Here is a 27,187-nt window from a genome sequence, read left to right as displayed (position 1 = left end):
CTCCCCAAAATGCTTTTACTCTGAATACTTTTCTATCTGTTTGCCACAAAATGTGGTCATGTTCTAAATTTAAAAATTGGATAATGTCACTCTCCTACTTATAACTTCACAGTGGCTTTCCCTTGCACTCAGGTAAAACTAAATTTAAGTTTATATTTGATCTGACTCCTAATTAATTCTCTGAATCTAGGCTCATTCTGCTTTAGATACATTCTGTTCTATTTCTTGACTGTGTTAAGATCATTGTTTCTCTGGGGCCTTGTTTTCTCTTTTCTGGAATGTTCTTGCTCTGCTCTTTCTTATCATTAGTTATCAGTTAAGGCGATGTAAGAGAGGCCTTTCATAACATCGCTATCTATAGAGGTGTCTGTCCCTTTCCCTGCTCCCCACCCACTCGTTTTAATATTGCCACATTTTAATTTGTATAGAACATATCACCCACTGAGATTATATTATTTATCTTTTTTCCTCTTCTAGAATGTTAATTCCATGAGGGCAGGGACCTTACCTACGTTGTTCACTATTATCCTTATCACCTAGAATAATACCTTAGGTTCGATAGGTGTTTAATAAATATTTGTTTGGAACAAATATGACAAACTTCTTTTTTTTAATAGTTTTATTTAATTTAATTTTAAAATTGAAGTATAACTACAACATGCAGTGTTGTATTACTTTCAGGTATACACTATGATTCAACAATTCTGTATATTACTCAGTGCTCATTATAAATATACTCTTAATCGCTTTATCTATTTACCCATCCCCCCACCCACCTCCCATTTGGCAACCACCAGCTAATTTGCTCTATTTAAGAGTCTATTTTTTTTGTCTCTTGTTTTGGTCATTTGTTTCTTAAATTCCACATATGAGTGAAATCATACGGTATTTGTCTTTGACTTATTTCACTTACTGTTATAGCCTCTAGGTACATCCATATTGTGGCAAATGGCAAGATCCCGTTCTTTTCTATGGCTGAGTAATATTCCATTGTATGTATATACCACATCTTCTTGATCCATTCATTTGTGGATGCAAACTTAGGTTGCTTCTCTATCTTGGATATCGTAAAAATGCTGCAGGGAACATAGGGGTGCATATTATCTGTTTGAGTTTGTGTTTTCCTTTTCTTTGAGTAAATACCCAGTGGTGGAATTACTGGATCATATGGTAGTTCTTTCTTTTAATTTTTTGAGGAACCTCCATACTGTTTTCCACAGTGGCTGCATCACCTTGCATTTCCACCAACAGCGCATGAAGGTTCCTTTTTCTCTACATCCTCACCAACACTTGTTATTTTTTCTTTTTGATTTTAGCCATTCTGACAAGTATGAGGTCATACCTCGTTGTGGTTTTGACTTGCATTCCCCTGATGATGAGTGATGTTGCACATCTTTTCATGTCTGTTGGCCGTCTGTATGCTTTCTTTGGAAAAATACCTGCTCAGGTTTTCTGCCCATTTTTAAATTAGATAATTTGTGTTTTTTTTTTTTTTAGCGTTGAGTTGATATGAACCACTTATTGGATATATCATTTGCAAAAATATCTTCTCGCATTCACTGGATTATCTTTTTATTGTGGTTTTGACTTGCATTCCCCTGATGATGAGTGATGTTGCACATCTTTTCATGTCTGTTGGCCGTCTGTATGCTTTCTTTGGAAAAATACCTGCTCAGGTTTTCTGCCCATTTTTAAATTAGATAATTTGTGTTTTTTTTTTTTTTTAGCGTTGAGTTGATATGAACCACTTATTGGATATATCATTTGCAAAAATATCTTCTCGCATTCACTGGATTATCTTTTTATTTTGTTGATTGCTTCCTTTGCTGTGCAAAAGCTTTTTATTTTTGGTATAGTCCCAGTAGTGTTTTGTTTTTTGTTTTTTGTTTTTTTGTTTTTGTTTTTTGCTTTTGTTTCCCTTGCCTGAGGAGACAGACCCAAAAAATGTAGCTAAAGCTTGGACATAGGTTCAAGAGATTAGTGCCTATCTTTTCTTTTAGGGGTTTTTATGGTTCCATGTCTCACATTTAGGTCTTTAATCCATTTTGAGTTTATTTTTGTGTATGGTGTAAAAAAGTGGTCCAATTTCATTCTTTTGCATGTAGCTGCCCAGTTTTCCCAGCATCATTTATTGAAGAGACTTTTTCCCATTGTATATTCTCGCCTCCTTTGTCATAGGTAATTTGACCATATAAACATAGGTTTATTTCTGGGTTCGCTGTTCTGTTCCATTGATCTGTGTCTGTTTTTGTGCCAGTATGATCCTGTTTTGATTAGTATGGCTTTGTAATGTATCTTGAAATCTGGGATTGTGATACCTCCACCTTAGCTCTTTCTCAAAATTGTTTTGCGTATTTGGGGTCTCTTATGGTTCCACAAAAATTTTAAATTCGTTGTCTTAGTTCTGTGAAAAATGCTGTTGTTGTTTTGATACAGATTGCATTGAATCTGTAGATTGCTTTGGGTAGCACAGACATTTTAACAATATGGATTCTTCCAAGCCATGGGCATAGAGTATCTTTCCATTTGTTTGTGTCCTCTTCAGTTTGTTTCATCAGTGTTTTTTAGTTTTTGGCGTATGTGTCTTTCATCTCCTTGGTTAAATTTATTCCTGGGTATTTTATTCTTTTTGGTGCAGTTGTAGGTGGGATTAATGTTTAGTTTCTCTTTCTGCTATCTCATTATTAGTGTATAGAAATGCAACTGATTTCTGTATGTTTTGTATCCTGTGACTTTACTGAATTAATTTATCAGTTGTAGTAGTTTTTTGGTGGAGTCTTCAGAGTTTTCTATGTACAGTATCATGTCATCTGCAAATAGTGAAACTTTTACTTCTTCCTTACCATTCTGGATTCCTATTTTATCTTATTCTTGTCTGATTGCTGTGGCTAGGGCTTTGATTCCTGGGTTGAGTAACAGTGGTGAGAGTGGACATCCTTGTCTTGCTCCTGATCTTAGAGGAATAGCTCTCAGTTTTTCACCATGGGTTGTGATGCTAGCTGTGAATTTTTCATATATGGTCTTTATTATGTTGTGGTATGTTCTAAACCCACTTTGTTGAGAGTTTTTATTATGACAGATACTTGATTTTGTCAAATGCTTTTTCTGCATTTATTGAGATGATCATACAGTTTTTGTCTTTTCTCTTGTCAATGTGATGTATCATGTTGATTGATTTGTGAATATTAAGCTACCCTTTCATCCCTGGAATAAATCTCACTTGATTATGTGACTTACTTTTATCATATTCTTGGATTCAGTTTGCTAATATTCTGTTGAGGATTTTTTGCATCAATGCTCATGAAAGATACTAGCCTGTAGTTTTCTTTTTATGTAGTGCCTTCCTCTGGTTTTGGTAACAAGGTAATGCTGGACTCATAGAATGTATTTGGAAGCTTCCTTACTCTTCTTTTTTTAAAAAATAATTTGAGAAGAATAGGTATTAACTCTTATTTAAATGTTTGGTAGAATTTACCTATAAAGCCGTCTGGTCCTGGACTTTTATTTTTCGGGAGTTGTGGTTTTTCTGTTTTTTGATTTTTGTTTTTTATTACTGATTCAATTTTGTTGCTAGTAATTGGTCTGTTCAAATTTACCATTTTTTCCTGATTCAGTTTTGGAAGGTTATATGTTTCTAGGAATTTATCCATTTCTTTTATGTTGTCCAATTTGTTGGCATATAATTTTTCATAATCTGTTATGAAAGTTTATAAGCTTTTGTGTTTCTGTGGTGTTGATGTTATTTCTCCTTCATTTCTGATTTTATTTATTTGAGTCTTTTTCTCTTGATGACTCTTACTGAAGGTACATTAATTTTCTTGGTCTCTTCAAAGACCCAGCTCCTGGTTTCATTGATCTGTTTTATTGTTTTTTAAGTCCCTGTTTCATTTATTTCTGCTCTAATCTTTATTATTTCCTTCCTTCTACTGGCATTGGGCTTTGTTTTTCTTCTTTTTCTAGCTCCTTTAAATGTTAGGTTAGGCTGTTTACTTGAGATTTTTCTTATTTCTTGAGATAAGCCTGTGTTGCTATAAAATTTTCTGTTAGAACAACTTTTGCATGGGGCGCCTGGGTGGCTCAGTAGTTAATCGTCTGCCTTCGGCTCAGGGCGTGATCCCGGCGTTCTGGGATCGAGCCCCACATCAGGTTCCTCAGCTGGGAACCTGCTTCTTCCTCTCCCACTCCCCCTGCTTGTGTTCCCTCTCTTGATGGCCGTCTCTCTCTCTGTCAAATAAATAAATAAAATCTTTAAAAAACAAAACAAAACAGCTTTTGCTGCCTCCCAAAGATTTTGGACTGTTGTGTTTTCATTTTCGTGTTCTACGTGTATTTTTTTATTTCTTCTTTGATTTCTTGGTTGACCCATTCGTTGTTTAGTAGCTTCTTATTTATTCTCATGTATCTGTGTTCTTTCCAGACCTTTTTTTTTTTTGTGATTGATTTCTAGTTTCCTACTATTGTGGTTGGAAAAGATGGCTGGCTGGCATGATTTCAGTCTTTTCCAATTTATTGAGACTCGTTTTGCGGTCTAACATTTGATCTATTCTGGAGAATGGCCCATATCCCCTCGGAAGGAATGTGTAATCTGCTGTTTCGGGATTGGATGTCCTGAATATATCTTAGCATTCAGAGCCACTCTTCCCTTCTTGATTTTCTGTCTCGATGATCTGTCCATTACTGTAAGTGGGTACCTCCTAATATTATTGTAGTACTGTTAATTTAATTACTTCCTTTATGTCTGTTAATAGTTGTTTTATGTACTTAGGTGCTCCCATGTTGAGTGAATAAATATATACAATTGTTATATCCTTTTGTCGGATAGTTCCCTTTATCATTACGTAGTGTCCTTTGTCTCTTTTTACAGTCTTTGCTTTATAGTCTGTTTTGTCTGATAGAAATAATGCTTTTCCAGTTTTGTTTTTACTTCCATTTGCATGGTAAACGTTTTTCCATCCCTTCGTTGTCAGTCTGCGTGTGTCTTTAAGTCTGAAATTAGTCTCTTATAGGCAGCATATATATGGATCTTGTTTTTTTTATCCATTCAGTCACCTTATGTCTTTTGATTTAGTATTTAGTCCATTTACATTTAAAATGATTATTGAGAAGTATGTATGTAATGCCATTTTGTTACTCGTTTTATGGTTGTTTTTGCAGTTCTTTTCTTCTCTTGCTCTTTCCTCTGGTTTGATGGATTTCGTTAGTGTTACGCTTGGATACCTTTCTCTTTGTTTTCTTATGTATCTATTACAGGTTTTTTATTTGTTACCATTAGGTTCATATAGAACATCCTATGTGTATAGCAGTCTATATTAAATTGATGGTCACTTAGGTTTTTGAACCCATTCTAAATGCACCGAATTTTTCCTATGTGCCTCACCCCCCCGGCTGGCTTATGTATATAATGTCATATTTACATACTTTTTATGAATCTCTTGACTGATTTTTATAGTTACAATTGATTTTACTGCTTTTGTGCTTTAACCTCCATACTGGTTTTGTAAGTGATTAATCTACTACTTTTATTATATGTTTGCATTTACCTGTGAAATTTTTTCCTTCCATAATTTTCTTATGCTTAATTATGGCCTTTTCTTTCTACTCAAAGAATTCCCTTTAATGTTTTTTTGTTTGTTTGTCTTTTGCTTTGTTTTGTTTTGTTTTTGTAAGCCCAGTTTAGTGGTGATGAACTTTTTAACTTTTGTCTGCGAAAGTCATTATCTCTCCTTCTAGTCTGAATGATTGCCTTGCTGAATAGAGTTTTCTTGGTTGCATGTTTTATCTTTTCAGGACTTTGAATATATCTTGCCACTCCACTCTGGCCTGCAAAGTTTCTGTTTGAAAATCAACTGATAGCCTTATGTGGTTTCCCTTGTATATAACTGTTTTCTCTTGTGTTTTTAAAATTTTCTCTTTATAGCTTGTTTTTGTTGTTTTAATTATTATGTGTCTTGGTGTGGACCTCCTTGGCTAAATTTTGTTGCGGGCTCTGTGTGCTTCCTGGATCTGGATATCTGTTCCTTCCCCAGAGTAGGGAAATTTTCACCAGTAATTTCTTCAGATAAGTTTTCTGTTGCCTTCTGTCTTTTTCTGGGATCCATATAATGTTTATATTACTATGCTTGATGATATTGTTGCATTCCCTGAACCTATTCTCATTTTTTATTATTCTTTTTGCTGTTCAGCTTGGTTGCTTTCCATTACTCTTTCTTCCACATCACTGCTTAGTTGTTCTGCCTCCTCTATTCTGCTATCGATTTGCTCTAGTGTATTTTGAATTTCAGTTACTGAAATTTTCATCTCTGACTGGTTCTTTTTTATATTTTCTATCTCTTTGTTGAAGGTCTTACTGAGATCCTCCACTTTTTTCTCAAGTCCAGTGAGTATCTTTATGACCATTACTTTGAATTCTTTATCAGACATATTGCTCCATTTCATTAAGCTCTCTTGCTGTGATTTTGTCCTGTTCTTTCATTTGGATCTTATTACTTTGTCTCCTCATTTTGTCTAACTCTGTGCTTGTTTCTTTGTATTAGGGAAATAGGCTACATCTCCTGATCTTGAAAGTAGTGGCCTTATGAAGAGGTCTTTTGGTGTCTTGTAGGACAATGTCCTCTGTTCACTGGAAACAGGCACTTCAGGGGTGTCTCCAGTGTGGCTGCATGGGTCCTCCTGTGTGACTGAGCTGCGTTTACCTTCAGTCCAGTTGGCTTCAAAGGCCCATTTTACCTATTTGGGGTACACTGGTCAGGGTTTGGTCCCTGTGCTTTTAGGGGGCTTGTAGTAGGTCAGCCATCAGATTGGATGCCTGCCCTTAGTCTGTGTGCTCCAGGACTGCAGGTATACTGAGCTGCAGGGCACTATCTCTGCACTGCCAGTTATAAGGTTTGACTGATGGGACTGTGGGTACACTGGTTTGTGTGGTTATATTCCCTTCTCCCTAAGGCAGGAGTCACTTTGGAGTGGCACTTGTCCCTTCTGGGGTTGCTTGCATGGTGTGTTGGGGCAGGAGCGGCTTTGGAGGCATGCCTGCTGAGTGGGTCAGGTTGAATGTGGTGCCTCAGAAGGGGAATGCAGAGGCGGGGCACTTGGTGCTAGCAAGATATGTAGAGAGTATTTGTGGTGGTTCCCACAAGTATCTGGCTATATGGGGCGGGGATGGGGGGGTGGGGTGGGGAGTGAAGGGAGTCTAGGTTAAGAGAATGGTGCTTGCTAGGACTTTTGTTCTTGAAGTCTCCTAAAGACTCCCACCCCTTCAGTGAAAAATCTGAGATACCCCAGGCACTTTGCAAATCGCTGCTTCCTTGTGGTGTCTCTGCAGGGTTATTTGTTATGCTGGCTCTTTGAGGGTGGGGACTCAGTTTCCTGTTATCCTCCAGCTCTCCTGGAGCTAAGCCAGCTGATTTATTTATTTGTTTAATTATTTATGTTATGTTATGTTATTTACCATACAGTACTTCATTAGTTTTTTTTTTTTTTTTTAAGATTTTATTTATTTATGTGACAGCCAGCGAGAGAGAGAACACAGCAGGGGAGTGGGAGGGGAAGAAGCAGGCTCCCAGTGGAGGAGCCTGATGTGGGGCTCGATCCCAGAACACTGGGATCACACCCTGAGCCGAAGGCAGACGCTTAAGGACTGTGCTACTCAGGCGCCCCCAGTACTTCATTAGTTTTTGATGTAGTGTTCCATGCTTCATTGTTTGCGCATAACACCCAGCGCTCATTGCAATACGCCAGCTGATTTTAAAGTACCTGGAGTTAGTCTGCTGGTTTTAAAACTCTGGAAGTTAAGCCCCCCACTGGTTTTCAAAGCCAGATGTTATGGGGACTCCTCTTTCCAGTGTGGGTTCTCCGTGCCTGTGGTGCTTGGTGTGGATTCTGCTCCTGCCCCTCTCCCTTCTTGGTGCTCACGGTATCCCTCCTGTGTGTGCTTAGCTCACAGAGGTTTGGTTTCTAAGTGCATTTCCACCCCTCATGCACTTCTCAATGTGGCCTTCTCTACGTGTGCCAGTCTTTGAGTCTTCTTCAGAGTTAGTTGCACTGTGTGTTCATGAGCTCAGGATCTTACCGCTCTGTTATCTGCCCAGAAGTCCAAATACGACAGATCTCTTTTTGAGCCCCAGGAAGCTCTTCATCTCAAAATGGAACAGAGGAGTGTGGCATCTACCTTTGGGGATATCTTTTAAACCCTTTGGATCTTAGTACTCTTTGGGGGGGATGGTTGTTATTGCTTTTTAAATTTTTAATTCCAATATAGTAAATATATGGTGCTCATTTCAGGTGTACAATATAGTGATTCGACAATTTTATGTATTCCTCAGCGCTCATGATGATAAGTGTGCTCTTTCATCCCCATCACCTATTTCATCTGTCCTCCCACTCACCTCCCCTCTGGTAACCATCTCTTTGTTCTCTATAGTTAAGAGTCTGTTTTTTTGGTTTGTGTCTTTTTTCCCCTTTCTTTATTTTGTTTCCTAAATTCCACCTATGGGTGAAATGATACGGTATTTGTCTTTCTCTGACTTAATGATTTCTCTTAACGTTATACTCTCTAGCTCCATCTGTGTTGTTGCAAATGGCAAGATTGCATTCTTTCTATGGCTGAGTAATATTCCATTGTGCACATATATATCACATCTTCTTTATCCTTTCATCAATCCATGGACACTTGGCTGCTTCTATTATTTGGCTATTGTAAATAATGCTGCAGTAAACATAGGGGTGCTTTTATCTTTTTGGATTAGTGCTTTCATATTCTTTGGTTAAATACCCAGTAGTGCAGTTACTGGATCATAGGGAAGTTCTTTTTTAATTTTTGAGGAACCTCCATACTGTTTTCTACAGTGGCTGCACCAGTTTGCATTTCTGCCGATAGTGCATGAGGATTTCTTTTTTCTCCACATCCTCATCAACACCTGTTTTCTTGTGTTGTTGATTTTAACCGTTCTGACATCTGTCGGTGTTATATCAGTGACATCTGAGGTGTTATCTCATTGTGGTTTTGATTTGCCTTTCTCTGATGATGAGTGATGTCAAGCATCTTTTCATGTTTCATGTTTCATGTTCATCTTTTCATTTCATCTTATTGACCTTCTGTATGTCCTCTTTGGAGAAATATCTGTTCATATCTTCTGCCTACTTTTTAATTGGATTATTTTGTTTTTTCTTGTTAAGTTCTATTGGTTCTTTACATATTTTGAACACTAACCCTTTATCGGATATGTCATTTGTAAAAACCTTCTCCCATTTGGTATAGGTCATCTTTTAGTTTTGTTGATATTTTCCTTTGCTGTGCAGAAGCTTTTTGTTTTGGTGTAGTCCCAATAGTTTATTTTTGCTTGTGTTTCCCTTGCCTCAGGAGACATATCTAGAAAAATGTTGCTATGGCCAATGTCAGAGAAATTATTGCCAATGCTCTCTTCTAGGATTTTTATGGTTTCATGTCTCACATTTAGGTTTTTAATCTGTTTTGAGTTTATTTTTGTGTATGGTGTAACAGACTGGTCCAGTTTCATTCTTTTGCATATAGCCAAATTAGGGATCTTAGTATTCTTATCTGCAGAATCATGGTGGTAGACTTATTGAGCCATGATCTTCAAGCTCCCTTCTAACTTCAGAATTTCATGAATTCTAAGTATTTCATAGCATTTCTAATACATTTTTACATTATTAAGACCTAAATATTTTTAAACATTTGCAAAGTATTTCTCTACTGCTATATAACAGGATATTAAGACTTTTTATTTTTATTATTTTTTTATTTTTTTAATTTTTTTTTAAAGATTTTATTTATTTATTCGAGCAGAGATAGAGACAGCCAGCGAGAGAGGGAACACAAGCAGGGGGAATGGGAGAGGAAGAAGCAGGCTCATAACGGAAGAGCCTGATGTGGGGCTCGATCCCATAACGCTGGGATCACGCCCTGAGCCAAAGGCAGACGCTTAACCGCTGTGCCACCCAGGCGCCCCAAGACTTTTTAAAAGGTGTTATTAAAAAAAAACTTCCTGTTGATTACAGTCCTGTTATAACACAATATATGCATTCTTAAAATTTATCATGCTATGCGGAATTGTGTAATAAAAGGAGAAAAGTCGGTTAGTATCACAATGGTCAGAAACTGTAGTTACACATGCAAAAAGACAAGCAGAAACAGCACAGTTTTACACATGCTAAATGATTAAGAAATACTAAGTACTACGATAAAAATGGTACTGAATAATACTTGAGGCTTGCCTATTAAAATGGGCTTCAGAAGGATTGCTGCTTGGAAGATTTTGAGAAGTGTGATGCAAGGCAGGTTATCTGCAATCTGGTGGAAATTTCAACACTGGATGTAGATACGTGGTTCTTCACGTGCAGCAAACTGAGACAGCTGGCAGAAGTTAGAAGTGTATACTGTTCGTATATTTCTACATTGCTTGGTTCAGTTTTTTGAACTCCTTTCAAATGGATGCCATTTTCTGTGTTTACCTAGCGAATGCTTGTCGCAGAGGACAAATTGAACATAAGCAAATGTGTAATCCACATTATGCTCGGATCGTTCCCTAATGCATTAGTCACTCAGGAAAAAGTTTGTGTTGTAAAACAAGCATTATGGTAGAACTGGCTGTAATTTTAGGCTAAAAAAATGTTGTATGGATAGTACACACAGTGTTTTCATATACCTCACCTAGCTCCCCTAAATGTTCAAATTGTATGTAACCATAATATAATGATCAAAACCAGGAACTTGACATTGGTGCTATAGTGTTAACTAACGTTAGATCCTATTCAGATTTTGTCATTTTCTCATTCTTCTTCTTTTTCTGTTCCAGGATCCAACTCAGGATCCCATATTCCATTTACTTGTCATGTCTCCTTCGTCTTTGGCCATCTTGCACAGTTCCTTATTCTTTCTTTCTCTTTCCTGATCTTGACACTTCAGAGAATACCTGGACAATTATTTTGGGGATTATCCCCCTAATTTGGATTTGTCTAATATTCATGGTTAGATTGAGGTTATGTGTTTTTGGCAAGAAAACCACAGAAGGGATGTTGTGTCCTCCGGATTGCATTATATACATGATATCTGAGACATTGATTTTTTTTTTTGAGACACTAATTTTTAAGATGTGTTCAGTGTTTCTGACTTTTAGTTGTATAATTTATATTTGTTTATACTTTACAGTCACTTGTTTTTAATGTGAGGTTTAATGTCTTCATTTGTAGACATTTACTTTGACATTTTTTATGGATAAGCCTTGTGGAAAAGAATTACCCTGTTATGGGTATGCCTTTATAGGCTTTGATTATTTTCCTTTGTATAGTAGTACATTTTATAGTTATATTTTGATCCCTCAATTATTAGTGAGTAATGTATTTCGATTTCTTAGTTATTTCTATCAATTTGAGAGGGTATAATCACTTTTGAAATACTAGTGTTATTCTATACTGTCTCTGTGAAATCTTTTTATGTAATCACTATCATTATTTTGTTTCAGTGTCAATAGTAATGGGAATTCCCACAGTGAAGAGAGAAGTTAAATCTTACCTCATAGAAACCCTTCATTCCCTTATTGATAATCTGTATCCTGAAGAGAAGTTGGACTGTGTTATAGTCGTCTTCATAGGAGAGGTAATTATTTGTCATTATTTTTTACTACATGTAATGTATAGGAGTTGAAACCATAAATGAATGTTTTAATATGCTTTTATAACCATGTTTTTAAAAATGTGACGAATAAAGGTTAGATAATATATTCTTTCTGACAGTTAAATGTAAGTCTGACTTGTGTTTGCCGTAACTTGTCTCCTGCAGTAACAGTCCAGAAATAGTGATCTGTTTTGAGTAGGATAATATTATATACATAAATATTTAAGAGCAGTGAGTCCCCATTTTTGGTTCTAGGACCTAAATTTGGAGATTTGCACTGATTTTCTTTGGGAGTTTTGAAACCTGAGAAAGGCTTTGCCTGGGTTGGGGTTTTATCATTTCCTTATTTTCTCTACCCCTTCTCTGTATTCTCAAGATGCAGCCGTCATTATTATTTTAAAAGTCAAAATACGATAAGAACAAGGAATATTTCTTATATTTTAGTCTCCTCACAAGATCTGGGGAAAGCATATTGAATATACTTTTTGGGAATAATGAAGGAAAAAAGCCCCTGGAGTAAATATTTTCTTAATTACCATGTAGAATTGCAGAATATGAGAGGATTTAGGACATTATCTGGTTCTGGTGTACTGAGTCCCAGCTTTTCAGTTTCCCAAGTCTTTTAAAAGGAAAATGTTCTTAATGTTTTCTTTAATATAAAAATAAACCCATGCATACCATTTAAAAACAATTATGGAAATGTATAATGAAAATTTACTTGTTACTCCTCCATGTAGATATAACTACTATTGATATTCTGAAATATATTTTAAGAAGTTTTTCCTATAGGTTGTATACATTTATATATAAATGGGATTGTTCTATATATTTGTCCATATCATGGACATTTTTATATGCTAAAAAGAATATCATAGCATCATTTTTTTATGACTGCAAAATATTCCATTATATGGTTTTAATGTAATTGACTTAATTTCTGATCAATAGACATTTAGACTGTTTCCAAATTTTTGGAAGACGGCACTGTGCATTACTATAAGTAAATTGTTGGGCACTTGTATACTTACTGAGGTGGGAGCCATTCCTAAATGTGGAATTGCCAGGTCATAGTCCATACACATTGAAATGTTCATACATGGCCGAAAGACCTCCAGAAGTTGAGCCAGGTTATTCCTCTCCCAGCAGTCTGTGAGAGAGCTTGTGTTCCTATCCCCATGCTCTTTAATTTTGTTTGCCAAGTTGATGGATACAAATAATATACTGCTTATGTTTAATTTGGACTTCTTTACCAAGTGGGATTAAATAATGGTTTATATGTCTTTTGACCATTTGTATTTATACAGATTTTATTTGTCAATCGCATATTGTATGTCAGCAGAAATTGGTGTAGTCACCTTGGTTTATATGTCTTTTGACAAAATTTGTATGGAGACAAATGGCCAACTAGGAGAAATTGGTACCATCTCCTTGGAAAGCAGTTTGGCTATTTAAAATTTCAGGTACTATATACTCAGTGACCTAATATTCTGCTTCTAAAAATTGATCCAGTAGAAGCATTTGCAAGTGTGTAAATATATTCAAGCTCATACACACATTTATGCAGCTCCTACATGTGCATTAATTAGCTGAACAGAGAAAATGGTCTTGTGGAATACACTCTGAACTATTAATAGCACATACTGTGAAAGTTGGGATTATGGGGATATGCCACTTTCTCTTGTATACAGTTTTGTAAAATTAGAATTTTGAGCATGTACTGATATTTAATGAGAAAAAAAAAGCCTTAACACTATAAAAGAAAAAAATATACACTTGGGTAAAGGAAAGACTCAGTTTTTTTCTTCTATGTAGGGAAAAACTCACTTCTTCCCTACTGTGTCTTTCTTCCCCGTGTGTCTCTACTTTTTAAAAAAATAAGATTTATTTATTTGAGAGAGAGAGAGAGAGTGAGCATGAATGGGGAGGAGAGGGAGAACCAGGCTCCCGGCCAAGCATGGAGCCCGACGTGGGCCTTGATCCCGGGACCCTGGGATCATGACCTGAACCGAAGACAGACGTCCAATCGACTGAGCCACCCAGGCACCCCTGTCTGTACTTTTACCTAGACACTTCATTGGCATTTTTGGTCAGCAAATGTATGGAACTTTTCCCCACACCAAGGAATTCTCTGTGACAGCTGCTGGGTGTCCTCCAGTTGAACTGAATTCTGATGCTGTCTACCTGAACTTAACGTCAGAGCTACAGGTTAAGGGCTCATTTGCACAAAACCGGCCCCCACCCCACGTACACGCATACTTCAGATGCCAGTTGCAAGCCCTGTGTTTCTGACAACCAGCTGTGTGTTGGAGGTTCCAAAGACGCCCTGCTTGGGTTTCATTAATTTATTAGAGTGCCTAACAGAACTCTGCACAACACTTATGTTTATTAGTTTACTAAAGGGTGTAAGAAAGGATACAGATGAACATCCAGATGGAAGAGGTCATAGCGCAAAGTATGTAGGAAGGGGTGCGGAGCTTCCGTGCTCACCGAGGGCACCATTCTCCCAGCACCTTCATGTATTCACCAGCATGGAACCTCTCCAACCCTGTCCTTTTGGATTTTTATGGTGGCTTCATTACACAGTCATGACTTATTAAGTCATTGGCCATTGGTGATTGATTCAACCTCCCAGTCCTCTCCCTGCTCTGGAGGTTGGAGGGGTAGGACCGAAAGTTCCAACACTCTGATCACATGGTTGGCCCTCCTGGCAGCCAGCCCCCATCCTTCATTAGGGTGGGGCGTGGGTCCAAAAACCACCTCGTTAACATAACAAAAGACACATCTGTCGCTCTCATCACTTAGGAAATGCCAAGGGTTTGGGGGGCTCTGTGCCAGAAATGGGACAAAGACCAAATATATATTTATTATAAATCACAATATCATAACTTAAAAATAGTTTTCAGTCTATAGGTGCAGATTTGTGTACGGAAGCATTCAAGACCCTCTTGCCATAGCCCTTCACCCGATCACTAAGATGTAATAACACTGAGTTTGGAGTCAGGTGACCCATATTCAGGGCCTGGATTCTGCCACTTACTGCCACTTGAGCAGGTTGTTTTTTCTCTCTTCATCCTCAGTTTCAGCATCTCTACGATGAGAATTATGCTTTTGAGCCTTTTAAGCTCAACAGTGTTGCAGGCAGGTGCAGTGAGATCACACACGTGGGGAGGTATTGCACACTGACACCGGATTGTAAGTGCCTGCAGTGTTCTGATCTCTGAAGCTTCCTGAAGTGCAGTATTTGTATATGTATCTGTGTAGATTTCAGTATTGGGAAGAAAGTCTATTTTGAGTTATAGGGTTGATTTATAGCATTCATTGATTTATAGAGTTCATTGAATTGTCTTTAGGCAATTTAAAATTATTAATCACTGTATTTGATTCTACCTTGATTGGTAGTTACTAATCTAAGTGTTTGGTAGCCCGAGGCACATTAACTCTAGTAGCAAGTGCACGTTCTGTGGCTGTGACCGTGATCTACATGGTGCATCGTTTCTGGCTCTAGATCTCTGGTGTCTTCCTAAGCCCGTATTTCCAACTGCCTACTTGATAGCATTAGTTGAATGCTTTGTGAGCAATTTTTAATCTGTCCATAACTAAGTGAATCTGGTTTTCTCAAACTGCTTCTCTTCCAGGTTTCCTATGTGTTTATTAAAGGTTTTTTACATCACAGGATTAATAGGTCTGTGTTCCCATCCTTTTACTCTCAATTTGTTATGTAGCCCTAGCATGTTCTCAGTTCTGTTTGTGTTACTCCTTCACCTGAAATGTTGCCTCTTCCTTTCTCTTTCTTAGTCATCCTTCAGGTCCCTGCTCATCCCTTTTATGAAACGGTCCTCAGTTTCCCATCTGAAATTTATTTAGAGTAAATAGGTAGAAGTAAATTGATCTTTTGCAAACATTTTTAATTTTTGTAAAGGTGTGAATTACCTCTGGTCCACTTTCATGTGTGAGCAAAAAATTAAGTATGAAAAAGAACTGTAGAAGAATGCATATAGATGTTAAAGTGTATCATAATCTCTTCATGCCTGTTTTACTTTCCATCCTTCATGTTCTTTTTACCTTGAGGGTCCATAAGAATGCCTGTCTGGGAGGGGAGGAGACACAGAAAAGTAGTTACTGGCTCTATTTTTGTTCTTTGTTCCTCTCTGGTGATTTCTCTCTTGGGGTCAATTGGGCATAAATGATGAGGCATTTATAGAACATGCAGGGTTTTGAAATTTGACTGTTAATGTACTATTTGAAAGTTTACTGACTCTATTCTAGAATTGCAGGAGTAAAGAGGAATAAATTCCACTTGCTCTGAAGTGCGCCATTCAGATTTTAAGATTGTATCATTCTTATGTTTACTTTTACTTATTACTTTTACTTTAAATTATAACCTTAGTATTTTAATGATCCTTTGTTGTCTCTATGCCTCATTATTTTTTATGTATTTTATTCCAATTTATAGTATTTCTTACACTGTATTATCATTTATATTATTTCTGTCTCTCATGACCATTTCTGACAAAATGTTTTCCTACATGTATTCTGGATTTTAGCAAAATTTATTTTTCCTGTTCTATTTTTATATTTGAAGAATACTCCATTTTATGAATCTTGGTGGGAGGAAGCTTCTCTCCCCTTGTACAAACTAAAAATGCCAGATAATCGCTTTACCAGTTCAGGCATGTGACCTGGGCTCAGCCACCTGGATATTCCTATTCTGAACTTTGAGTGGAGCTTAATTATTTTTTGATAACACAGAAAACCCAAAACAATAAACAGACAAATTATTAGAAATAATAGGGGAATTTATCAGGGTGGCTGGATGAGATCAGTTTATTTTTCTATATACCAGTAACAAAAAAACATTTCTTCTAAATATATTTTTCTCTTAAAGAAGCAGGGATTCTGAAATAGGTCTTATTTTGGGATTGTGTCATGTATCCTTATGATTAAATTCAGGTTTTACATTTTTTAGCAGGAACACCATAGAAGTGACCTGGTATTCTTTTTCAGAGGCTCATATTAAGATGATATTGACATATCTCATTACCAGCATTGTGAACTTGCATCACTTGATTAAGGCGGTGTCTGACAGGTTTCTCTACTATAAATAGGCTCTTTTTCCATATGTACTGAGAAGCTATCTTCTGGAGTGATGCTTTGAGATCATGCAAATATCCTGTTTTTCTTCATAACTTTTTCTCGACCAGTCATTCTTGATGATTCTTGCCTGTGAGAATTATTATGTTTGCTGAATGGTGATTTCCTTGTTTCTTCTGCATTAATTGGAATTCTGTAAGGAAGAAGTATCCTTTTCTTCAGTTTCGTTTATTTTGTTGGTTATTGATATCAGTGTGAAGTTGTGGATATCTTTATAAATTTTTTACTTTGTTACTAAAATTGTTCCAAATTTGGCCATTGATTGCTCTTTGGAGTTGGCTACTCCGTCCTTTCAGTATGCCCCATCATTTTTCCTTGTATTCTAGCAGTGTAAGATGTTCTAGGCTTATCTTGTATTTTCCCTGCCCCAAACCTGGGATCAGCCATGTCCCCAGGGAACCTGGTATCTCTTAATTGGAGAATAGTATGAGAAACCAAGACCTGGGTTCCAGGTATGCTCATTGCTTCTCAGGGATCACTGCTGCTTGTCCTCTCAGTGGGCAGAGCTAGGAAATACAAGTTTGCATACGTACACACACCTGTACAGGTCCTGTGTCCATTTATCTGTATATGTTAAAAATCATGAGTTTATAATGATACCTTTGATTCCAATCCAATACTGCAGGGTTCATTCTAGCCTCCCCCAGTTTCTTGTTCTTGACTGTTTTCCCCATCAGTGGGAAACTTGGGCCTAATGATTCACAACATATCTACCTACTTGCTGAATCCTAAATAAACATAAAGTAGTTTCTGAATTGTTGATCTATTCAAACCTGTTGATTAAAGTTCATTTTCTAATTTCCTCAAGAAAGGTCCACATAAGCAATTTTCCCTGAGGTTCTGTGTGGTCAAAAATGTTACCTTCTGCCTTTATTCTCTGCTTGGGTATAGAAGCCCCCAGTCACATTTGCTTTTTTGGGAGGTTGGAGAGTGCTACTGCCGCTGAGGCTAGCCAGATGACCTTCCACGTTTCTCACTGCTTGCTTTCAGAAACCCATATTGCCCAGTTGCCCAAATCATTCTTTTTCTATCTTGAGAGCCTAGTGATCTTGCTATAACATGTCTTGATTTCAACCATTGTGGATCATTTTTCCCTGGCACATGATAGGGTCTTTGCGTATATAGAGCCATACCTTACTTAATTTCAGGAAAGAACTTTTGAATGTTCTTTTTATTGCAAACTTTCAAAGACATACAACAAAGATGAAAGAATTTTAGATTTATACCTGTATATGTGACCCCTATATTTTACTACTAAAATTTTAGTATTTTCATTTATCATATCTCTACTTATCCATCCTTTATCTATCATTAATCCGTTGTATTTATGTATCTTCTTTTGGGAAGTTTCTTCAACACATTTGCACATTTAAAAATATTGGTTGGTTGTTTTTTGTGGGTTTTGTTTTTGACTTATCAGAGTTCTTTATATATGCTGGATACTTTTACTTTGTCAAATGTGGGTGTTTTGTGAGTATTTTCTCCCAATCTGTGGAAATCTATTCATGTTTTTCACATTTTCTTGGTGAGAAGTTTTTAATCTTGATGAAGTCTAATTAATGTTTTCTTTTATAACTTTTGTTCTCCATGACCTGAGAAATCCTTGCTTAGCCCCAAATTGTGAAGATGATCTCTTTTGAAACCTTCGTTTTAACTCTTATATTAGGTCTGCAACCATCTTGGGTTAATTTTTGTTGTGATGTAATATAGTGTTCACGGTCATTGTTTTTCATGTGGGTGTTCATTTACTCCAGTACCAGTTGTTGAAAACACTCTCCTTGGGGCGCCCGGGTAGTGCAGCGTCTGCCTCCGGCTCAGGGCGTGATCCCGGCGTTCTGGGATCGAGCCCCGCATCAGGCTCCTCTGCTGGGAGCCTGCTTCTTCCTCTCCCACTCCCACTGCTTGTGTTCCCTCTCTCGCTGGCTGTCTCTCTCTGTCAAGTAAATAAATAAAATCTTTTAAAAAAAGAAAAGAAAAGAAAAAACTCTCCTTTCCCCACTGGGTCGCTTTGATGCCTTCATTGAAAATCCAGAGACCATATATGTGTGGGTCTTCTTCTGTTCTGTTTCATTGACCTGTAGGTTGATCCTTTTTAATTTAATTTAATTTTATTTTATTTTATTTTATTTTTATTTTATAATAATATTTTTTATTATATTGTTTGTCACCATACAGTACATCCCTAGTTTTTGATGTAGTGTTCCATGATTCATTACTTGCGTATAACACCCAGTGCACCATGCAATACGTGCCCTCCTTACTACCCATCACCGGTCTATCCCATTCCCCCACCCCCCTCCCCTCTGAAGCCCTCAGTTTGTTTCCCAGACTCCATAGTCTCTCATGGTTCATTACCCCTTCTGTTTACCACCCCCTTCTTCTTCCCTTTCTTCTACCGATCTTCCTACTTCTTATGTTCCATAGATGAGTGAACCCATATGATAATTGTCTTTCTCTGCTTGACTTATTTCACTTAGCATTATCTCCTCCAGTCCCGTCCATGTTGCAGCAAATGTTGAGAAATCGTTCTTTCCGATGGCTGAGTAATATTCCATTGTATATATGACCACATCTTCTGAATCCAGTCATCTGTTGAAGGGCATCTCGGCTCCTTCCACGATTTAGCTATTGTGGACAATGCTGCTATGAACATTGGGGTGCATATGGCCCTTCTCTTCACTACGTCTCTATCTTTGGGGTAAATACCCAGTAGTGCAATTGCTGGATCATACCTCACTATCCTGATAACTATAACTTTGAATTAAGTATTGAAATCAGGTAGGACTAAGTCCTCCAATTTTGTTGTTTTCAGGATTGATTTAGATTTTGTAGGTCCTTTGCATTTCTACGTACATTTGAGAGTCCTCCTAATCACTTCTCCTATCTGGTGTTGCTTCATAGGAGCAAGTGCTTCAACTGGGTGTTTTTTCTTTTAAATTAGTGGGGAAATATTTGGTCACAAGTTTTCATCTGTTTTGTGGCTATCGATATAGTTTTTTTGTTGTTCATCGGTTTTGCTGAATTTCTACCTTTTTTCTTATATTTTTGTATAGTAGCTGTGCTGGTTGCTTTTTTCATGAATCATCATAGAAGGAAATAGCTCCCCCCCCCCCAGGCCCCTGGGTTACAGAAGGAGGAGGAGGGGCAAAGTAGTGTTCCAGACTAGTTGTTTTTTAATCAAAGACTGTCTTTGTAGCTGCTGTAGAGTCAGGCTTCTTCCTGCAAATATCGTTAGTCTGTGCAATTCTTCAGGCTACCTCTGATTATTGGAACCACATTGGATTCCTTTTGAGCTTGAGAAGTTTGGTTATTAATATTGGTCTCACTGAAAATGGAGTTTGCAGTTTTGTATCTGTTGCTCATTGATAATTCTGTATAATGTCAGTGCTTCCTAGGCAAATTCTGTAGAAGTGGCTTAATCTTTTCTAGTTAGACAGTTCAGTGTGCTTTCAGCCAGGGTTTAGTTCCCTGAATGCTTTGAAACTTTTTCCCACCCAAAGCATGTGAAGAGTACAGTAGCCTCAGAAACAAGAGGCCTCTGTCTAGTTATGTTTTCTCAAGCTCTCATAATTACCTGTGAGTCCTCTTTTTTAAATGCAGAAGTATAGATATCATCCTAATTATTCTTTCATTCAATGAACACGCATTTATTGAAGTACTAAAATGAAGAAGGTACTAAAAGAGATTTAAAAAACCCACTGGACAATAGATTGTGTCCTTAGCTTGGAATCTAGCATTACACAGGAATATTTTTTTCTCTACTTTTTTTTTTTTGTTTTCCTGCACTTGAAATAAAATACTTATTAATTATATACACACATGGCTAAAGATTCCCAGTAGTCTACGAAGTTTGTTATTCCAAACAGTAGTCTCCTGTCTTCACTCTTCCTAACGCCCCTGCAATTTCCTTCTTTTCCCTTCTCCATCTCCTTCCCTCTGAGACCTTTTCCATCTTCTCACCTAGCTGGCTGGCAGTCGGGCAGAGCAGACAGACCTTCCTATAATGCTATTTAGTTGACATTATTCTTTGATCTTTTCAAAGAACTAACTTTTAGTTTTATTGACTTCATCATTTCTTTATCTTCCCTTTACATTAATTTCCATTCTTTATTACTTCTTCCCTTCTACTTGCTTTTAGTTTGGTTTACTCTTTTTCTAGATTTTTAGATTTTTCTGAACTCTTAAATTTTTTTCCCCTAGATTTTTCTGAAATCTTAGGCTATTGGCTGGAGATCTTTTCTAATAGAGGCCATTTTAAACTATAAATTTCTCTCTGCCACATTAGATACATCTCATAAATTTTGATTTGTCAAGTTTTACTTTCATGCAGACCAAAATACTCTGTAAATCCCCTTATAATTACTGCTTTGACCATGGATTATTTGGAAATGTATTGTTTAATTTTTACCTATTTGTAGATTTCCCAAATTTCCTTCTGTTGTTTTATTTCTAATTCAGGCCTTTTAAATTTATCAGTATTTGTTTATGACCTGGCAAATGGCCTATTCTGGACAAGAGTCCATGTTGCTTAAAAAGAATGGATTCTGCTATTGTCCAAGAGAAGTGTTTTATAAATGTCTGTTAGATCAAGTTGATAGTGTTGTTCAGGTCTTCTGTGGACTTGCTGATTATCTGTCTGGTGTTTCTGTTTTTTATTTTAAATTACAGATTACCGTGTTAGTGCCTCAATAGTGTTTTTGGCCTGTAATTTTTTTTAGCAGTTGAGTTTTAAGATGTTTACTTAAGCATTTGTTACAAATCATACAAATGCCAATTAGGAAGAAATTGTACATACATAATATCCTATTAAATTTGCTTGTAATTCAACAAATATTTATCCAAACAGTGGTAAGTACTAAGCATATCATTGAATAAAACAAAGCCTCTGCCCAATGAAACTTATGGAAAAAGACAGATTAAAAACAAATATATAATACATTAAATGGTGGGGAGGGCCAGGTCACATAGGACGCTACAGGCCATATTAAGAACTTTGCTTTTACTCTAAGTCAGGGGACTAACCGGGCCACGTGGCAAATATTTGAGGCTTTGCGCACCGTACAGTTTCTTTTGAATCTATTTAGCTCTGCTGTTGCAGCCTGAAAATAGCCAGAAACAATATGTAAATGAAAGGGTGGGGTTGTGTTCCCAGTAAGGTTTTACTTTGTGAAAACAGGCAGTGGGTCTGTCATGATCTACTTAAAACAAAATTATTTGAGGGTTTCAAGTAGACACTTGACTGACTTTTCATTCCTTTAAGTTACTTTAAAATACTCTATTTGGAAATCATTTTGGATTTATAGAAAATTTACACAAAAAATAGCATATTCCCTTGATTCAGCTTGTGTAATGGTAACTTATGTAACCATGATAAAACTATCAAAACCAGGAAATTCACATTGGTATAATACAATTTGCTACACTGTAGACTTTATATTCAAATTAGACATTTTTCCACGTCAGGTCGTTTTTCTGTTTTGGCATCCAGTCCTAAGTATCACTTTGTTTTTGCCTCCTATCCATGATGGATCGTTGCACTTCTCTTGTCTTTCATGAACTCGGAGACCTTTATTGAGTACACTCGTCAGTTACATTGTAGAATATCTCAGTTTGGATTTGTTTGATATTTTCTCATGATTAGACTGTAGTGACGCGTTTTTGGCGAGAATAACATGATTTACCTTTTAAAAGGATCACACTGACTTCTTTGGAAAGAGAAGCAAAGAAAGTACTTAGGAAACTATTATAATAATCCAGGTGAGGCCTAGACTAGGATGATTAAAGAATTTGAACGGAATGGGTTCTGATTAGAAAAGTTTGAGAACTACTGCGGTAGCACCAACTATTTTGGAGAAGGAAAAAAAAACTATGGTAGACATATTGGAAACGAAGGGTATGTTCATCTATTCTTTTAACAGCTTGACCATTTTAGAAACTAGTAACGCCAACTGGTATTTGTTAGCTTTCCTGATACATCTGCATTGAATTTAAAGTATCATAAAGCCAAGCATTAAATGGATAGGAAAAGCTTTTCCTTGGACTGTAGGGAAATAAAATTTATTATGAGCTGCCAGCCCCATTCTAGCACATACTCTTCCTTTTAGTTCTTTTGATTTGTCACTTGTACACATTAGCTTTCTGGAATTTTCATAGGATCCTTATTATGTAAAGTAACATCTGTTTCAGGCCCTGAAAGAGTTAATAAGGACTGGACTTACCTGTTATAAGCAACTAGAAGGCTAAACAAAATACGATTCATTTGTTCTCCTACATTGGACAGCAGACTACGCACGATGGGATTCCTTGAGACAGAAAAATAAATGCTGTGAATACCACAATTCCTCTAACCTTCTGCCTGGAGATGCATTCCAGATCACATTGCACAAGGGCAGTCACAAAGAGGGCAAGTGGGAACTGCAGAACAGAGTTGCAGAAAGGAGACTGCTACACAGAAAATGATGGTGCCTTTGGGTCCTTGATGTATTGGGCCACACGTGCACAAGGTGAAATTCACAAGTCTGGGGGAGAAAATGATCAGGGATCTGCAACCTGAACATTCCCGTTGCTCACACAGGATGAGTTCTAACCAGCCAGAATGGCAAGTCCTTGGTAATGACCCAGGGCATTTAGTGGAGAATCCAGAGCAGTTGAATTGTCTTTGAAGTGGTTATTCTAGGCCCACCCCAGCAAAGCTTAAAAAGAGGCCCATGAGGGGTCAACTAATCCACAAATAATTTGCCTGCTAAAATAAAGCCCAATGCTTAAAAAAAAAAAAAAAAAATTAAGACACTCAGCGATGTAGCATTTATAATGTCTGTTACCAAATAAAGAATGGTTAGCATGCCAAGGAGGAAAAAAAAGGGAATCATAACTAAAAGAAAATTTAGCTAATAAAAACAAATCTAGAAATGATGGAGGTGGTACAAGTGGCAGGAAAGGACAACAAAACAACTATTACAAACATTTTCAAGTACTTAACACCATGAGGAATGGATTGGAAAATGTATGAAAGAGTCAAATGGTGGAACATATAGCAACGAAAGTACAATATCTGAAATTTAAAATTTACCGTATAATCTTAACAGATTAGCCATTGCAGAAGGAAAGGTCAGTGAATTGAAGAATGACAATAGAATGTGCCCCAAATTAAGTATATAGAGGAAAAGACTGACAACAGTGTTATTCACTGCATTTATCTATGGGATAATATTAACTGATCTACCACATGAAATTCCAGAATGGAGAGGAGAAAGAAGGAATAATGACTGAAATTTTTCCATATTTGAAGAAAAATATAAATCCTTAGATTCAAGAAGTCCAAAAAATCCTACACAGAATAAACACAAAACCACTGTCAGGTATGTCATAATCAAATTGCTGAAAACAGATAAAGAGAAGGTCTTGAAAGAAGCCAAAGCAAAGACACATTATGCACAGGAAAAGAAAATTAAGAGTACTGTAGATTCTTATTAGAAACTATGCAAGTCCAAGACAATGGAACAATGTTTTTAAAGTGCTAGAGGAGGAGCCTGGTTTTTTTTTTTTTTTTAATTTTTAGATGAATTGTCTTAGATTTCATAGTCGACATTACAAAGTATTCATGCTATATACATCGTCATGACACCCCGTATGTGGGCATCTATGAAAACAATATACAGATACAATGCAATGTCTATCCAAATAACAATGGCATTTTTCTTAGAATTAGCACAAAGAATCAAAGGGCACCTTGATCCCTTCTATTGGTTGGCAGCCTGAGGGCTGGTCTACACTGCTTGCGTGCCTGGCCTTCAGCTATGTCACGGGCTCTAGACTGTTGATCAGTGGGCTTCTGAGTTCTAAGCAAATTCTTCCACCATCTTTGAGATTTTAAGTGTAATTTCTTTCATTACTCAATAGAATGAATAAAGAAATATGAGTAAGGATAGAGAAGACGTGTACAATGCTATCAACCTAATGATACAAAAATCTTAAGAGGTTATTTAGGAGGTAACTATCCAAGGTGGTGGATATTGTTTTTGTTTTTATGACCTCTTTCTAGAGACTATCTTACGGCCTGTTGACTAATTCAACCTTTTTAAAAAATTGAATTATAACTGACATACAATATTATGTTAGTTTCAGATGTACAAGATAGCGATTCAGTATTTTTATTTTATTTTTTATTATGTTCAGTTAGCCACCATATAGTACAGCATTAGTTTTTGATGTAGTGTTCAATGATTCATTATTTGCGTATAACACCCAGTGCTCATCACAACACATGCCCTCCTTAATACCTATCACCTGGCGACCCCATCTCCCTCCCCCCCCCAGTATTTTTATGTATTTAAAAATGCTTGCCACGATAGGTCTAGTAACCATCTATCACCATACAAAGTTGTTACAATATTATTGACCATATCCCTATACTGTACATTACATCTCCACAAATTATTTTATAACTGGAAGTTTGTACCTCTTAATCTCCTTCACCTGTTTCGCCCATTCCCCACCCCCCAACCAACAGTTCTCCATATCTAGGAGTCTGTTTTTATTCTGTTTGTAAATTTGTTTTGTTTTTTAGAGTCCACATTTAAGCAAAATTATATTGTGTTTGTCTGACTTACTTATATAGGTCCACCCACGTTGTCACAAATGGCAAGATTTCATTTTTTTTTTTTTTTGTAGCTGAATGATATTCCACTTTGTAGGTCACATTTTCTTTGTCCATTTATCTATCAGTGGACACTTGAGTTGCTTCTGTATCTTGCCTATTGTAAATAATGCTGCTTTGAACATGGGGATCCATAAATCTTTTCAAATTAGTGCTTTTGTTTTCTTTGGGTAAATACCCAGAAGTGGAATTGCTGGACCATATGGTGGCTGTATTTTACGTTTTTGTGGACCCTCTGTACGGTTTTCCAGTGGAGGCTGCGCCGATTTATTTGCCCACCGACAGTGGTATTTTGTTGCTGTTTTGATTTGCATTTCCCTGATAATTGTAATAGGGAGCATCTTTTCATGTGCCTGTGTGTGTGTCGTCTTTGGAAAAAATGTCTATTCAGGTCTTCTGCCCATTTTTAAATCCGGTTGTTGAGGTTTTTGTTACTGAGTTGTATCAGTTCTTCATACATTTTGGAGAGCAACCATTCCAAATATCTCCTCTGTTCAGTAGGTTGCCTTTTCACTGTGTTGATGGTTTCCGTTGCTGTGCAGAAGCTCTTTGTTTGGTGGAGTTCCGTTTGTTTATTTTTGCTTTTGTTTCCCTTGCCTGAGGAGACCTATCCAAAAAATATTTCTGAGAACAATGTCCAAGGGTTTACTGCCCGTTTTTTTCCTAGGAGTTTTATGGTTTCAACTCTTACTTAAGTCTTCAGTGCAATTGTGAGTTAATTTTTTGGTATGGTGTAAGAGAATGGTCCAGTTTTATTCTTTTGCATGTGACTACAGTTTTCCCAACACAACTGATCAAAGAAACTGTCTTTATTCCTTTGTATGTTCTTGTCGCTTTGTTGTAGATTAATTGACCCTTGAAGGATGGGTTTATTTCTGGGCTCTCTTCTATGCTATTGATCTATTTGTCTTTTTCTATCAGTACCATACTGTTTTGATTACTATAGCTCTAGAGTATAGTTTGAAATTGGGAGCATGTTACCTCCAACTTTGCTGTTCTTTCGTCTGTCTCAAAATTGCTCTGGCTGTTTGGAGGTCTTTTGTGGTTACCTAACAAATTTTAGGATTATTTGTTCTAGGTCTGAGAAAAATGCTGTTGGTATTTTGATAGGGATTGCATTGAAATATGTAGACTGCTTTGAAAATGGTATGGACATTTTAACAGTTCTTCCAATCCATCCTCATGGTTTATCTTTCCATTTGTGTCATCTCCAATTTCTTCCATCAGTATCTTAGAGTTTTCAGAGATCTTTTTCCACCTTGGTTAAATTTATTCCTAGGTATTTTATTCTTTTTGATGCAATTATAAACAGGATGACTGTCTTAATTTTTTTCTGATAGTTCATTATTAGTATATAGAAACACAACAGATTTCTGTATGTTAACTCCATGTTCTGCAGCTTTACTGAATTTATGTTCTGTGAAAAGAATGGGTGTTCTGCTGGTTGGGGATGGAGCATTCTGTACTCTGTCTCACCACAACTGGTCCAGTGCAGCAAAATGATCTAAGCTTTTCTTTCTTTTAAAAGATTTTATTTATTTATTTGACAGAGATAGAGACAGCCAGCGAGAGAGGGAACACAAGCAGGGGGAGTGGGAGAGGAAGAAGCAGGCTCATAGCGGAGGAGCCTGATGTGGGGCTCGATCCCATAACGCCGGGATCACGCCCTGAGCCGAAGGCAGATGCTTAACGACTGTGCCACCCAGGCGTTTTATTCTTTTGCATGTGACTGCAGTTTTCCCAACACAACT

General features: G+C 36.9%; 1 protein-coding gene across 5 annotated transcripts in view; it reads left to right on the top strand.

Moving 5' to 3' along the window:
- The window catches only part of MGAT4A (alpha-1,3-mannosyl-glycoprotein 4-beta-N-acetylglucosaminyltransferase A), a 119,610-nt gene that overhangs the window by 56,923 nt on the left and 35,500 nt on the right, over nucleotides 1-27,187 (top strand). For all 5 annotated transcript variants that reach the window (XM_040623562.1, XM_008699786.2, XM_008699782.2 and 2 more), the window contains exon 5: nucleotides 11,478-11,611. In XM_040623562.1, coding sequence (XP_040479496.1) covers nucleotides 11,478-11,611 — 134 coding nt within the window. The remainder of the gene's footprint in view (nucleotides 1-11,477; nucleotides 11,612-27,187) is intronic.

Source organism: Ursus maritimus, unplaced genomic scaffold (assembly GCF_017311325.1).
Source record: "Ursus maritimus isolate PB19 unplaced genomic scaffold, ASM1731132v1 scaffold_6, whole genome shotgun sequence".
NCBI classification, from domain to species: domain Eukaryota; kingdom Metazoa; phylum Chordata; class Mammalia; order Carnivora; family Ursidae; genus Ursus; species Ursus maritimus.
This window is presented reverse-complemented; position numbering and strand designations above follow the sequence as displayed.